The following is a 13,362-nucleotide window of genomic DNA, read 5'->3' as shown; positions in this document are numbered from 1 at the left end:
TGAATCCAAATTTAAACTCAACTCCAACACTTTCAACACACTTCATTTGGTCACAAATGACCATTTCTCACCTTAAACTAGGTCAAACACATCATTTCACCATTTCTTCAAATTTTGTTTCCCAAACCCTAGGTCCAAAACCCTAACTTACACAATTTCATGAATTTAAAGTGTAGCACTAACACCTACCCACTTAGATTGACTTGCATGCATGATTTATTGAAGTGAAACATATCACTTTCCCCCAACCCTCATGGCTGCCGAATTGTTTGTCCCTTCATAACTTATCATTTTCTTTAAATTTTCATACAATTTACACTCATCTCAACTTAATTTCAAAGCTTAAAGAAGAAAAGAAAGGGAAACAAGTACTAACCTCACTTGTCAAATTTTCTTGAATTGCCAAGCTTGATTTTCCTTCACTTTTCTTCAATTTTCTTCCTCCCAACTTCTTGTTGAGGTTCAATTTAAAGGTTTCTACAAATTTTAGAAATGATTTATGGGGAAATTTTTAGAGTTACCAAAGCTTGAATTTGAGCTCAAATGGAGGAATTAGAGTGAAGAGAGAGAGAGGAGAGGTGAACGGCATATTGGGTAAAGAAGATGACCACTTTGTTTTTAATTTTATGTTTATTTCTCTCCTTTTTGACTTAGTAAAAAATAACTTAAATAGGAAAATATTTATGAGGTCATCTATGTGATGTCATTGATCAAATTTTCTTTTCTTTTCTTTTTCCTTTATTTTTTCATACTTCTTTAATTTAAATCTATATTTCAAAATTTTTATTTCTCAGATTTTATTGGACAGTTAGGTTAGGAGTCAGCTCTCGGGGTCAATTGATCAAATTGCCCCTCGCCGGTTCAACCCAGTTTGTAAATAATTCAATATTTCTTCTGGCTCCCTGACCTAATTATTTGACTGGCTTAACAACCTTTTTCCGTGATTTTCTCTTTTCCACTATGTGTGTAATAGTCTTAAGGACCACGGCGTTACATTTTACGGTTCGAAATTTGAGTTTAAATCGACTTCGCAGTCCTTCCCAAGAAGGTCACCCATCGCTGTGACTCTCGGCTCGTTTAACTTCTTATGTTCTGTTTTTCTTATTTATACTTAACTGATTGACAATTACTAATTATTTGTATTTATGGCTTATCTAGTTGTCTTCAGTGTGGTCCTAATCCCCTTAATTGTCTGGACCGACTCCGGTCACCAGAACAGTGAAATATACCCGGCTATACAAATAGGGGTGTTACACCTTCCCTTAAATTCATGAAAGTTACTTATCCAAACTCTCAAGCTTACTTTTAGCCACCAATAAACCATATACCCACTTTCAAGGTGCAAAGAATTCAATCCTCATCAAAGTTATCACCGCTTGGCCTTGGGTCAATTTTTCATATCATCAAGCCCAAATCAATCAATCACAAAGAATAATCATGCCTAAATAGACTCTAGAGCAATCCATAAACTAAAGTGTCTCAAATAATGATGAAAGTAAATAAATGGATGAATGATATCCCAATCCCATAGACAATTCTCCTATTCCAATCTCCACTAATGTAGCAAAACACCATCAAATGATCAAAAGGGATTTCAAGGGTTGTAATGGGGCTAAGGGGGTGATAATGTGGCTAACAAGGAAAGGATAAAAGGTAACAAAACATGAGAATAATCAAATTATTAAAAGATCAAGACACATACTTTTTTTTCTCTCTCTTTTTTTTTCTTTTTTTTTTTAAGAATTAAATGGGAGAAGGAACTTTAAAACTATTCACCAATGCTAGCATATAATTTTGAAGCTTTTAGAGAGACTACATAAATAACATTGACTTTGAATTCCCTTTTAATTCACCCCCAAACTCATTTCTTTATGTACTTGGATGGTGAATTACTTTACATACCATAATTGAACTTGCTAGCATTTTTACTTTAGTCACTTCTCCCAACTAATTATTATATATTTTTTTCTTTTTCTTTTTCTTTTTTTATATATTTTTTTCTTTTTTTTTTAAATTTTATTATTATTATTTTTTAAGTGTATCTATCACTCACAGAATTATTCTCATGAATGGTAGGTAAGTGTTTGGGTTTATGTCTAGGCAGTAATGTGGGTTCTAAAGAAATAAAAGAGATAAATGTAGGCTCAAATTGATTCCAAAGGGAAATTTTGAAGTGAGGTTGGCTAAGGCTAAAATGTGGGTTTAAAATCCAAAGAATGCCTAGATCATTTCTTTCTCAAGTGTATGCTATGATTTTGCCTTAAAAGGTTTAGAAGGATTGTTCTAGGATTGGTGAGACATCAATTAACTACTTCTTACCCTAGAGTTTTCTCTAGGCACTCAAACTCAGTGCAATTGATTGAGTGGCCTTTAGCTAAGAAGATATAAACTAAGGTAAGAATCTAATAACCTTGCACCTATTTAGAACTTTCAATCCATCAAACCCTTCTAAAAGTAAGCTTAATTGCTCTTCAAAGCAATTCTCAATCCTCTAAAAACAAGGTAAAATTTATTTTTATGATATGCATGATCCTAAAATGAATGCATAAATCAAATTAAAACTAAGTGTAATCTATATAAAAGCTATATGTAAGTGTATGTGTATGAGTATAGACATATGTGTGGTATAAGTATAAGTGTATGGATTAACTATATATGAATGAATGAAATGCAATAAATGAATGAATGAAAATGCTAAAAAAAAATTTTTTTTAAATTTTTCAAAAATTTTGCCCTAACCCCCAAACTCAAATGAGACATTGTACTCAATGTCTAAAATGAATGCAAAGATAGACAAAATTGTCTGAACTAATCAATTAATAAAATATATACAATTGGGAATTAAATCAATATTAACAATGAAGCTTTAGAGAGAAAAATGTGAAAAAAGTATCCCAAATGTATGAATTTACACTGCTTAAGAAATTGTTTAAGATGTTACTTAACCTGTTGCTTAGGGTTAAGCAGGATTTGCATAGGGTACAGCTTAGGGTAAGCAATAACTTCAGCAAATTTTGGCTGGTCTATTTAAAAACAAAGATTTTGCTCACTAAAAACATTCCAAATGCTACCAAAGGACTATCCTGATCTCCAGCATATACCTAATGCACACTGACACTAAAAACTAAAAACTCAACCCAAAAGCTTCCAAAAACTAGTAAAATATATTCTGAAAATGCAAATTTAAGAGTTAAGCAGCTCAAATTTAAGCACATTCTGTAAGAAAATTATGCAGACATGAAATCCAGAATAAATTAAAACTGAAATTCAATAGCTATATCTGCAATATCAATGGTTGAAATTCACATAAAGCACCAAATCTGCATTAACAACTATATCAGCAATAAGAAATATCAGCAACAAGAACAGCAACACCTAAAATAATATAAACAATGGCATGAAAATTTGCTATCAAACAAAAACACCATATATACCAGAAAGTCAAAATTGCAACAAACATAATTGGGCACTCTAATAAAGCTCAAACTAGTCTAAAATATCAAAATTAATCCTCATTCAAGTTGCATTCAACCATATACAAAAAAGCATATATTTGAACATGTATCATCACTTAATTTTCCAATATCAGCAATGTGACATAAATTCAAGAAAGTTACTGTTCATAGAGAAACAAAAGTGCAGAATTTCTTCCCTTAAACAGCTGCATTGCATTTCTTGTCTTTTTGCAATAAATTTCAATTTGCCCATCTTCATAAATAACCTACAAAAGATAAACAAATGTCACTTTTCAGTTGAATGGGGTAAAACTCAAAAACTCAAAAAAGAAAACAAACAAACTACTAAAAGTAAACTTGGGTTGCCTCCCAAGAAGCGCTTGTTTAAGGTCATTAGCTTGACCCTTGTAGATATGCTAATCAAAAAGCTGCTTCCTTCCATAATAATTATCATATAATATGACATATGGGTTTTGATGTAAAGTGCCCTCAAGATTGGCCAGATTTGAAGTAAATTTGCATGTAGCATGAACAACACATGGAGTTGAATCACATGCTTGGGTTGAAGAAAGCTTTAGCTCATGGAGGATATAAAATAATGAAGGAGGTATCCATGAGAGAAAAGGGTCTTTTGGTGGTGTATGTGAAAGATCCATCAATGAGCTCAAGTTGATGGTTTTATCAATTTCCTCAACCACCAACTTCTTTTCTGACTCATTTCCATATAAGCCCTCTTCCAATGACTCTCCAAGGATAAAAGAGTGGTTTTCTTCAACTTTAAGTTCTATTTCTTTTTCAAGTAACTCATTTTCTTGTGAAAACTCTATTGGTAACTCATCTTCAAGGGATTTTGCTTTTTCTGATTGAGGCTCCACTTCTTCTGCAGATTCAAATTCCCATAAAGCATTGTCATAGCTTAACCCATTGTCCCCACCTTGAGTATTTTGTTCCTCCTCATAAACTCCATTCATCATCTTAATTGATAGCTTATTTTTTTTCATTGATGTTTCAAGATCATCCAATTTAGCTACCATCTCTTTAAGTTTCATTCCTTGGTCTTCTTGAATATTCAATAATTGGTTAAAGAGATTTTCAAATTTATCTTCTGCCTCTTCATGTCCCACTCCCTTCTCTTCTTCAAACTCAAATGATTGGTGTGAAATATTGGGTTGTTTGTGGTATGGGGGATATTGGTGACTCCAACCCTATAGTGAAGGGTCCCAATGCCAATAGTAATCAAAATCCGCCATGTCATTTAACAAGTGAATCACATCCTCATGACCTCTTTGAAGAACATGATCACCAGTTGCCCAAGCTCCATAATCTACCCAATTTCTTGTCGCTTCATAAAAACCATCATAGAAACAAACAATTAGATACTGATTTGAAAGGTTGTGGTTGGAAAATCTCTCTACCATATTATTAAATCTTCCCCAAGCAGCATAAAAGGGCTCCAAGTGCAGTTGAGCAAAACTTGTAAAGACTTGTACATGAAACATTTTGAAATACCTCACAAGATAAGCAAATGGAAACAAAATTAGAAATATAAAAGAAAATTTGAAAAAGAAAAACACAAAATAAAGTAATAATAAAAGAAAATTAAAAAGAAAATGTCTAAATAACCAAACAACCAACTCATCTAATATCAAACAACAATTCCCCGGCAACAGCGCCAAAAACTTGATGTGTGTGTCCACAAGTATACGGGTCGTATCAAGTAATAAAGTGATAAGTAAAGTATCGTTCCCACGAGGAATTGTGTTTAAGTACTAGATTATGGTTTTTTTTATTATTTAGACTAATGACAATTTATAAGAACTAAATTTATTAAATGTAGCAATTTAAATAGAAAATAAAGAAAATAGGCAATGGGTAATGTAAATAAAGTCTTAATCTAAGCAAAAATTAACTAAATTAATAATGGGCAACCAAAAACAAAGACTAATTAATACTAAAAATGATTCCAAAATTGGAGTTTATGAATAAAATCTATTGGGATTTGTCTTAGGTCATCCAATTTTAAAAGAAAATAGAGTTTGAAGGTGATTGATTCTAAAATCCTTTGATATCTTTTCAAGCAAATCAAAGAGTATTTTAGGAAAATCAAACCTACTTTTGTACGATATTTGATTAACTTTAAACCCATTAAGTTTTGTAATCAATCAATTAATCCTCTTAAAATCCTAGTTTATTTCTAAATCTAGGTGATTTCAATTTCTAATCCTTGATTATCTATCAATGATTTTCACCTTTCGGTCCTTCAATCAAAGATTAAAAACTAGACCCAATGGGATCCAACATTAGGTAAGTCATAAAGCACACAAGGAACATAATCAAAACTCATATTTATATAAATCTAGATAAAACCCAATCCAAATCCAAAAATAAATTCAAAACATTATAACCCAACTCTGAAATCTTAGGAAAACTATTCTATCATGGTAAAATTTACAAGAGAAAATAATAAAACTAACAAAAGAAACATAAAAATAGACTAAGAATAGAAAAACCCAAGGGAAGGAGAGCCCAAAACTCTAAAAAACTACAGGTAAACATCACTTGGCAGCAACTCCAGCAGAAATGGAGTCCTCTCTTCTCCTTCTTATTCTTTTATTGTGTTTTTTTTTTTTTTTTTTGTTCTCTCTTTCTCCCCACTTCTTCTTGTGGTAAAAACTAGAAAATGATGCTTTTATATGATCCCAAAAGTTGCCCTAAAAATGGATAAGAGCCAAGGAGTGGATAGGAAATGAGGTATAAAAATATCCAAGTCAGCAAGGCTGTTCACGTTCTGGGCAGTCTGCTAAGGGTACTGCTTATCCTAAGCAACATCTTCAGCAATTTTTGGCCTCTGCATGCATTGTCTGCTTAAGGTTAAGCAAACCCTCAGCAAATCTCGGCAGGTTTGGAATAAAATGAGTTTTTGTGTTCATGCTTGACTTTCAGCTTGACCTGTGTAGCACCTTAAGCGCTGCTACTTACCCTAAGCAGTATCTCAAGCAATTCTCGGCAAGTTTTGGGATGAGAGCTTGAATGAATAGGATTTAAGTTGTGCTTAACTTGCGGCTTAAGGTTAAGCAATATGACATACCCTGAGCAGCATCATAAGCAAAGTTTCAAGCAAATTTCGGTTAACTTGATCTTTTAAGGCTTGATTTCTTCAACTTTCCTCCATGCTTAGGGAACTCTAAATTTCTTCAAATCACTTCCCAATGCACTCATTGACCCTCAATTTGCCACAAAAACCTATAAAAAATAATAAAATCACAAAAATCAAATATAAAGTAATTAAAGTTAACAAATAAGCTAAAATAAAGCTAAAAATATAAAATATACTAAAATATAAGAGCAAAATAGATGCAAAACTATCTTGAAATGCCTATATAAAATGAGTGCAACATAATACTTGGTCTAAAATCTACAAAACTAGGGAAAGCATGATCCTTAATTGATCTGTTGTTGTTGTTTGCCATAGCTTCTATCACTTATTGCTCTTGTTGTTGCTCTTGCTATCTTTGAATTTTGAGTTCAGCTTTTCTTCTTTTAGACTATGCTCTTAAAGCTTTAGTTGTCTTTTCAATCTCAGGATCAAAAATTAAATCAATTTCTGCACTTTTTGTCCTTCTCATATAAAAGATATGTACCTGAAAAACCAAAATAAGAAAATCTCAAAGTAAAATAATAAAGAAAAGAAATTAAAATAAAAAATAAAAATAAAATGCCCAAATTAACCAAACAATCAATTGTCTAATATCAAACAAAAACAAATCCCTGGCAACGGTGCCAAAAACTTGATGCGTACTCTGCAAGTATACGGATCATTCAAGTAGTAAAGAAAAGATATTGTCCAACAGAGATTTATTGTTTGAGTACCAAACTATAAAAGTTATAATTATTTGGGCTATCGATAATGTGTACCAAAAGTAAAGTAAGAGATGCAGCAAAATAAATTGAGAAAGTAAGGAAATTATAATAAAATAAGTAATTAAATTTCTAAGCACTAAACTAATTTACTAAAATTTCAACAAGTGAGAAAAGATTTAATTAATTAATGGTAAAAATGGATTCCAGAGTTGAGGTTCATGAAGTAACATTCATTGGGATTTGGATAGACAAAACCAAGATTAAGGGAAATACAAGTTTGAAGGAAGTTGATTCTGATTTCCTTTAATTTCTCTTTCAAGCAAACTAAAGAGTATTTTAAAGGAAACTAAACCCCATTCTTATGCGATGTTTAATCACCCAAAACCCTTTAAGTACTTTAATCAATTTGAAATTCCTCTTAACTCACTAGTTTATTTCTAACACTATGTGATTAAGTTCATTATCTTGATTATCTATCATAGATTTTCATCTCTCGGTCCTTCAATCTAAGATTAAGAACAAAACTCAAAGGGTACCAACAATGGGTATGTAAATAAGTACACAAAATAAGAATCAAAACTTATATATATATTAAAATCTTGTTAAAACCAATCCAAATCCACAAATAAAACTTAAATCATTACACCCAACTCTGAAATCCTAAATATCTACTCACTCATGCTTATATTTACAAGTGGAAAATATGAAATAGAGCAAGAAAATATGAAAATAAAACTAAAAATAAAAGAAACTAGAAGAAGAGAATCAAAATCTCTGAAAATGGAAGCTGGAAACGTCACTCTGTAAGTGTTCTTCCTCCAAAAATGGCGCGGTTCCTTCTTTCTTTCCTTTTTTTTATTTTTCTCTTTCTTTCTTCTTATGGTAAAAAAGAGAATATGATGCTTATATATCCCCTCTAGGTTTACCCTAAAAATAGTCTCTAAAGGGATAAAGACAAAATATGTAAAAGGTGTGAAAAGAGAAAATTTTTCTATGTCAGCAAATCTGCCAGCGCCATCCTACATGCCTCATGTTGATTTAAGTTATTTTCCACATGCCTCATGTTGATTAGGAGGAGGAGCCTTTAGATTCTGCACGACCAACTACACGGGGTATGTTGAAGTCCTTGAAACTTTTGGCGTGTTTTGTTCCAAAATCTCTGTCTACATGACCCAGTGCTGAATTTACATGCCTCGTGTGGATTCCTGCTGGCTGACTCTTTTCTTCACATGACCTTCAACAGGAGGTATGTTGAAGCCCTTGAAAATCTCGGCTGGTCTTCTTCTTTAGGCAAATTTTCTTCATTTTTCACACTACTTTAAACTTCCAAATCACTTTGAATTTCTTCTATATGGACCTTTTTGCCTTTAAACCTTATTAAAACCTATCAAAAACATTAAAATTCCAAAAATCAAATATAATAAAACTAAAATTAACAAATTAACTAAAATAAGCACTAAAAGCATAAAATTACTAAATTAAAAAGGGCAAAATAGATGCAAAACTACTCTAATATATCTATATAAAATGGGTTTATCAGTAGCACTGCATCAAGCATCTTTCCACCAAAATTTTCAAAGTAAATATCAATTCCTTCGGGAAAGTACCTGCAAGAACATTAGCATTGTAAAGTAATCACAAAAATCAGAATATTTTTGTTGATCTTTCAAGTAAAATTTCTGATTTCCATTCCTGGAAACCTCTCTTGGAGCATTATAAAGGATTGTCCTTCTTTAACTGCTAAAACTAACCTTTGTAAAGCTGCATTCAGGTCCTGCTCTTCTTTGTAATTGAAAGCCTCATCGAATCCGAACTTATTCTTCAACAAATCAACCCTGTAGTGATGAAAACTAATGGGGAAAAACAGAAAAAGAAGCAGCTGATGGTTAATGAAAGGATATATGATATCAATGGTAGAACACTCAACATCAGATATTCAAAATTATATTTTAATTTTATGAAATTAATTATATACCAAATTAAAAAGTTAAAATATGAATGGATGAAAATTTATGATTAAAAATTAAAGAATATTACAAAAATATATTTATTAAACATATTTACATTTAATATATATATATATATATATATATATATATATATATATATATATATATTACATGCTTCCATCGAATCCGTTAACCATCAATTTCATAAAATAAAAACTATACATTAAATCGTTTAAAATTATTCAATTCGATTTATATTTTTTTTCTAATTTAATTTTATAACCTAGAATAGGCAATTAGGGCTAAAAATAAAAAATTCAAATAGGAGTAGTTAGATCCTTATTTTATTGGCATTTATAGTAAGGAAACACAATTCACTTTGACAAAAAAAAAAAATACAAAAGTGAAGTTGCATTGAGATAAGATAATATTTCAAGATACCATTGAGAGTGATGGCTTAGCGGTAAGTTTTTAAAGTTGGAGGCATTTGACTTCAATTTGACTCTCTATCCTAGAGTTAAAATTCAATATTATCTTTCTTTAATGGAGATGGATAAATCAACTACAAATAGTCAGTACTTACGACTCTTTGGGACTCCCTATGGTTCGATGGTAGGTCCCCTATAGGGTTGGCTAAATCAAAGGCTATGAAATCGTTTAACTGGGACTAGGACTATGCACGGTTCTCAAAGGCTCTGAACCAAACTAAGGAACCATATAAAACCGAACCGTAACTAAAAAGAACCGCTACTATAGGAATCGAACTGAACTTAATTTTATTATTTTGGTTCGGTTCTAGTTCTTTATGAAGAACTATACAAAAATCGAACTGGAACTATATTGAAACTGAACCAAAAAATCGATTTTACACATATTTTTTTAATAATTTTTTAGATATATTATATAGTTTCAACAAAGTTATATATATATATATAACCTAATTTATGAAGTCACTTAAAACTATATTGGCTAGTTTAGTTTTAATTTTAAAAAGTTTTAATCATAAAAACTCTATTATAACTATTTTAACCTCTTTTTTTTTTTTTATCTCATGACTATCTTACAAATAAATAAATGATATTTTAAATTATAATATTTTTTAATTAATAAATAAAAATAATATAATCTTTATTTAATTAAAAATAATTTAGAATTCAATGTTTGGAAATTTTTTTCTTTCGATTTACTTTCTTTTTCATGTAATGAAATTCAAAAATTACTCAAGATCCAAGTTATGGAGATTATTATATTATTCCAAAAACTAGAGTGGATTGCTAGATATTATGAGTTGTGAATTGACTTGACATTCTTTTTTCCCTATAATTAAATCAAATTATTCATTTATTAACATATTTATTGTATAAAAATGAAGGTGACATTATATTGAAAGAAGGTTTGAAGGAGTTTTTTTATGTGGAAAATGTAGCTATAAGGAATGTGGAAGCTAGGTTTTTTTTTTTTTTTTTTGGGAAATGTGATATTGAAACTTTATATTATGTTTTTTTTAATTGATTTGCTGTTATTTATAATTTGAAATATGAAAATATTAATGGGTCTTATTTTAGATATTGGGTATTATTATGTATTTATATGTGAGAATTATTGGTTTGATTTTATGCTTTTTTAGTGATATTTTATATGGATATTAGTATTGTTATTTTAATATTAATATTATTATCTTTATTGATATTTTGATGTTAGAAGTATATAATTATTTTTAAATATAATAATTTAAATGTAGGAACTGGAATTGAAACTAGAATCGGAACTAAAGTTAGAATCGAAAATAGAATTGAACCAGAAATGAATGCACTAAAAGCTGAACTGGAGCCAATCGGTTTTGATTCTAGTTTCAAAAAGCAAAAGAACTGAACTTCGGTTTTGGTGGGAACCAAACCGAAATCAGAATTGCACACCTCTAACTGTGATCTTGAGCCTAGAGGCAATGACCATTACATGTGGAGAGCTCTTTTTATTGCAGTTGAATATATATATATATATATTTCAAGAGGCTTAAAACTTCTGATGAATGACAGAATCATTCATCGGCAACCACAACCACCTGCTTTCCTACATTACGTCCAACAAATAGCCCTGTCAAGGCTGCTGGACCACTCTCTAGCCCTTCAGCTTTGTCTTCCACATATACAATCTTCCCTTCCCTGATTTTAGGCAGGACCATTTCCAAGTACTTTGGATAGAGATGATAGTAATCAAAAACCAGAAATCCTTCCATTCTGATACGTTTCAGAATAATATTCGCTAAATAATATACTCCTTCAGGTTGGTCTAGGTTGTACTGTGAGATCATACCACACACAGCAATGCGTCCACGGATTCTCATGTTAAGTAGCACTGCATCAAGCATCTTTCCACCAACGTTTTCAAAGTAAATATCAATTCCTTCGGGAAAGTACCTGCAAGAACAATAGCATTGCAAAGTAATCACAAAAATCAGAATATTTTTATTGGTCTTTCAAGTAATTTTTCTGATTTTCCATTCCTGGAAACCTCTCTTGGAGCATTGTAAAGGATTGTCCTTCTTTAACTGCTAAAACTAACCTTTGTAAAGCTGCATTCAGATCCTGCTCTTCTTTGTAATTGAAAGCCTCATCGAATCCGAACTTATTCTTCAACAAATCAACCTTGTAGTGATGAAAACAAATGGGGAAAAACAGAAAAAGAAGCAGCTAATGGTTAATGAAAGGATATACGATATCAATGGTAGAACACTCAACATCAGATATTCAAAATTATCCAAAAACTGACAGCTTTTCACAAATGGAAAATTCAATAGACAGTAGGACTAGTCAGGAAGCAGAGTGACTCACTTTCTCTTTACTTCCAGCACTTCCAACAACATAACAACCTGAAAGCTTTGCAAATTGCCCAACAAGCTGACCTACTGCACCAGAAGCTGCTGAAACAAAGACATATTCTCCTTTCTTAGGAGAGCAAATCTCAAAAAACCCTGCATAAGCAGTAACTCCAGGCATACCTACAAAACAAAAGTCCACGAAAAATACCCAAGGAAAATTTAATTACAAGGTTCATAAATAGGAATCTAGTAAACAGATAAAAATACATACCAAGAATCCCAGTGTAATAGGAAAGGGGCATATCTTTGTCCTGAATTTTGAACAAAGTCTCAGGTTCTGTAATCAGACTGTACTCTTCCCAATCAGTGATTCCCCAAATCAAGTCTCCTTTCTTGAAGTTTGGATGCTCAGATTCTAAAACTTTAGCAACTCCATACCCACTTATAGGCTGCAAAGTTGGAGAAATATCGTTCCTTAAAATGGTAATCATCACTTAAAATGGATTAAAATTTACTTTCTGACGTACCAAAAAAAAAAGAAGATTTAACATTTGGCTCAGTTTAACTCTCGATCACTCAATTTCAATCTATGTTATAAACATCATAATCCAAGAAGAGAAAAAATAAAATTCTTGGAAACATTAAGAAAGGGGGAATATGGATAATTGTTACCGAACCAGGCTGGAAGGAATCAACGTAGGCTCCTTTGAGTTGAAGGTTTTTCATACGGGTTCTTATGTAAGGATCACATGATAAATAAAGATTCTTGACAAGAATTCCATTACAACCTTCTGGGATCTTCAGTTTTATGCTACCAGTGGTCACTTGTAGGTCTGATTCTTTAGGTAAACCACTCACGTACTCCTTCAATATCACCTGCTTATTGCTCACCACTTCACCTTCACTTGCCATTGTTCCTTAATTTTTTCCCTCTGCTACAGAATGAACACAAATGTACACACACACACCATATGTATGTTCATAATTTGCTTTGCTTAGCATTGTTTCTCTCGAAAGGCATTTGTCTTCTCTTCCTGGAACAAGGCGTCAAGCATATTCCAATTCGGATGTGTTAAGTAAAGAGGGGAGACTTTTTAATTAATTATGCATAATTCAGACATCAATGTCCATGTCATAATGAAAACAAGAAATTGAACCTGACACTGTTTTAATTTAATCCCTGCATTTATTAGCAAAGCAATTTAATTCATTTTTAATTTTTTTTATCTAAATTAAATAAAAAATTTTAATTTAAACTTAATTTAGTCCAAAAATTAAA

The 13,362-nt window shown here is 31.3% G+C and overlaps 2 protein-coding genes across 3 annotated transcripts in view; both read right to left on the bottom strand.

The window, feature by feature from the left end:
* Positions 1-9,462, bottom strand: part of LOC110638899 (2-alkenal reductase (NADP(+)-dependent)-like) — a 71,630-nt gene extending 62,168 nt beyond the window's left edge. Inside the window, exons 1-3 of the mRNA XM_058143128.1 lie at positions 9,437-9,462; positions 9,068-9,151; positions 8,863-8,923 (exon numbers count right to left, since the gene is read on the bottom strand). Of these exons, the coding sequence (XP_057999111.1) occupies positions 8,863-8,923; positions 9,068-9,151; positions 9,437-9,462 (171 nt within the window). The remainder of the gene's footprint in view (positions 1-8,862; positions 8,924-9,067; positions 9,152-9,436) is intronic.
* Positions 9,463-11,303: 1,841 nt separating this feature from the next.
* On the bottom strand, positions 11,304-13,007 carry LOC110638905 (2-alkenal reductase (NADP(+)-dependent)-like). Of its 2 annotated transcripts, none has more exons than XM_021789636.2 (5): positions 12,756-13,007; positions 12,355-12,532; positions 12,097-12,263; positions 11,828-11,910; positions 11,304-11,682 (listed from the first exon to the last, which is right to left on the bottom strand). In XM_021789636.2, exons 1-5 carry the CDS (start codon positions 12,993-12,995, stop codon positions 11,304-11,306), a joined length of 1,047 nt encoding a protein of 348 aa, XP_021645328.2. In that variant the 5' UTR covers positions 12,996-13,007. The 2 variants fall into 2 exon arrangements, with proteins under 2 accessions (XP_021645328.2, XP_057985945.1); XM_058129962.1 differs by having other exon boundaries at positions 11,828-11,895.
* Between the last annotated feature and the right edge of the window lie 355 nt (positions 13,008-13,362).

The sequence above is a fragment of the Hevea brasiliensis genome, chromosome 2, assembly GCF_030052815.1.
Source record: "Hevea brasiliensis isolate MT/VB/25A 57/8 chromosome 2, ASM3005281v1, whole genome shotgun sequence".
In the NCBI taxonomy this organism is placed as follows: Eukaryota; Viridiplantae; Streptophyta; class Magnoliopsida; order Malpighiales; family Euphorbiaceae; genus Hevea; species Hevea brasiliensis.
This window is presented reverse-complemented; position numbering and strand designations above follow the sequence as displayed.

Bases quoted from the DNA above. Each gene is read 5' to 3' on its own strand.
- LOC110638905 (XM_021789636.2), bottom strand. From the start codon at position 12,995: ATGGCAAGTGAAGGTGAAGTGGTGAGCAATAAGCAGGTGATATTGAAG. The intron at 12,533-12,755 runs GTAACAATTATC...CCAACTTTGCAG, and splicing joins ATTCCTTCCAGCCTGGTTCG to CCTATAAGTGGGTATGGAGT. The intron at 12,264-12,354 runs GTATGTATTTTT...TTTGTTTTGTAG, and splicing joins CTATTACACTGGGATTCTTG to GTATGCCTGGAGTTACTGCT.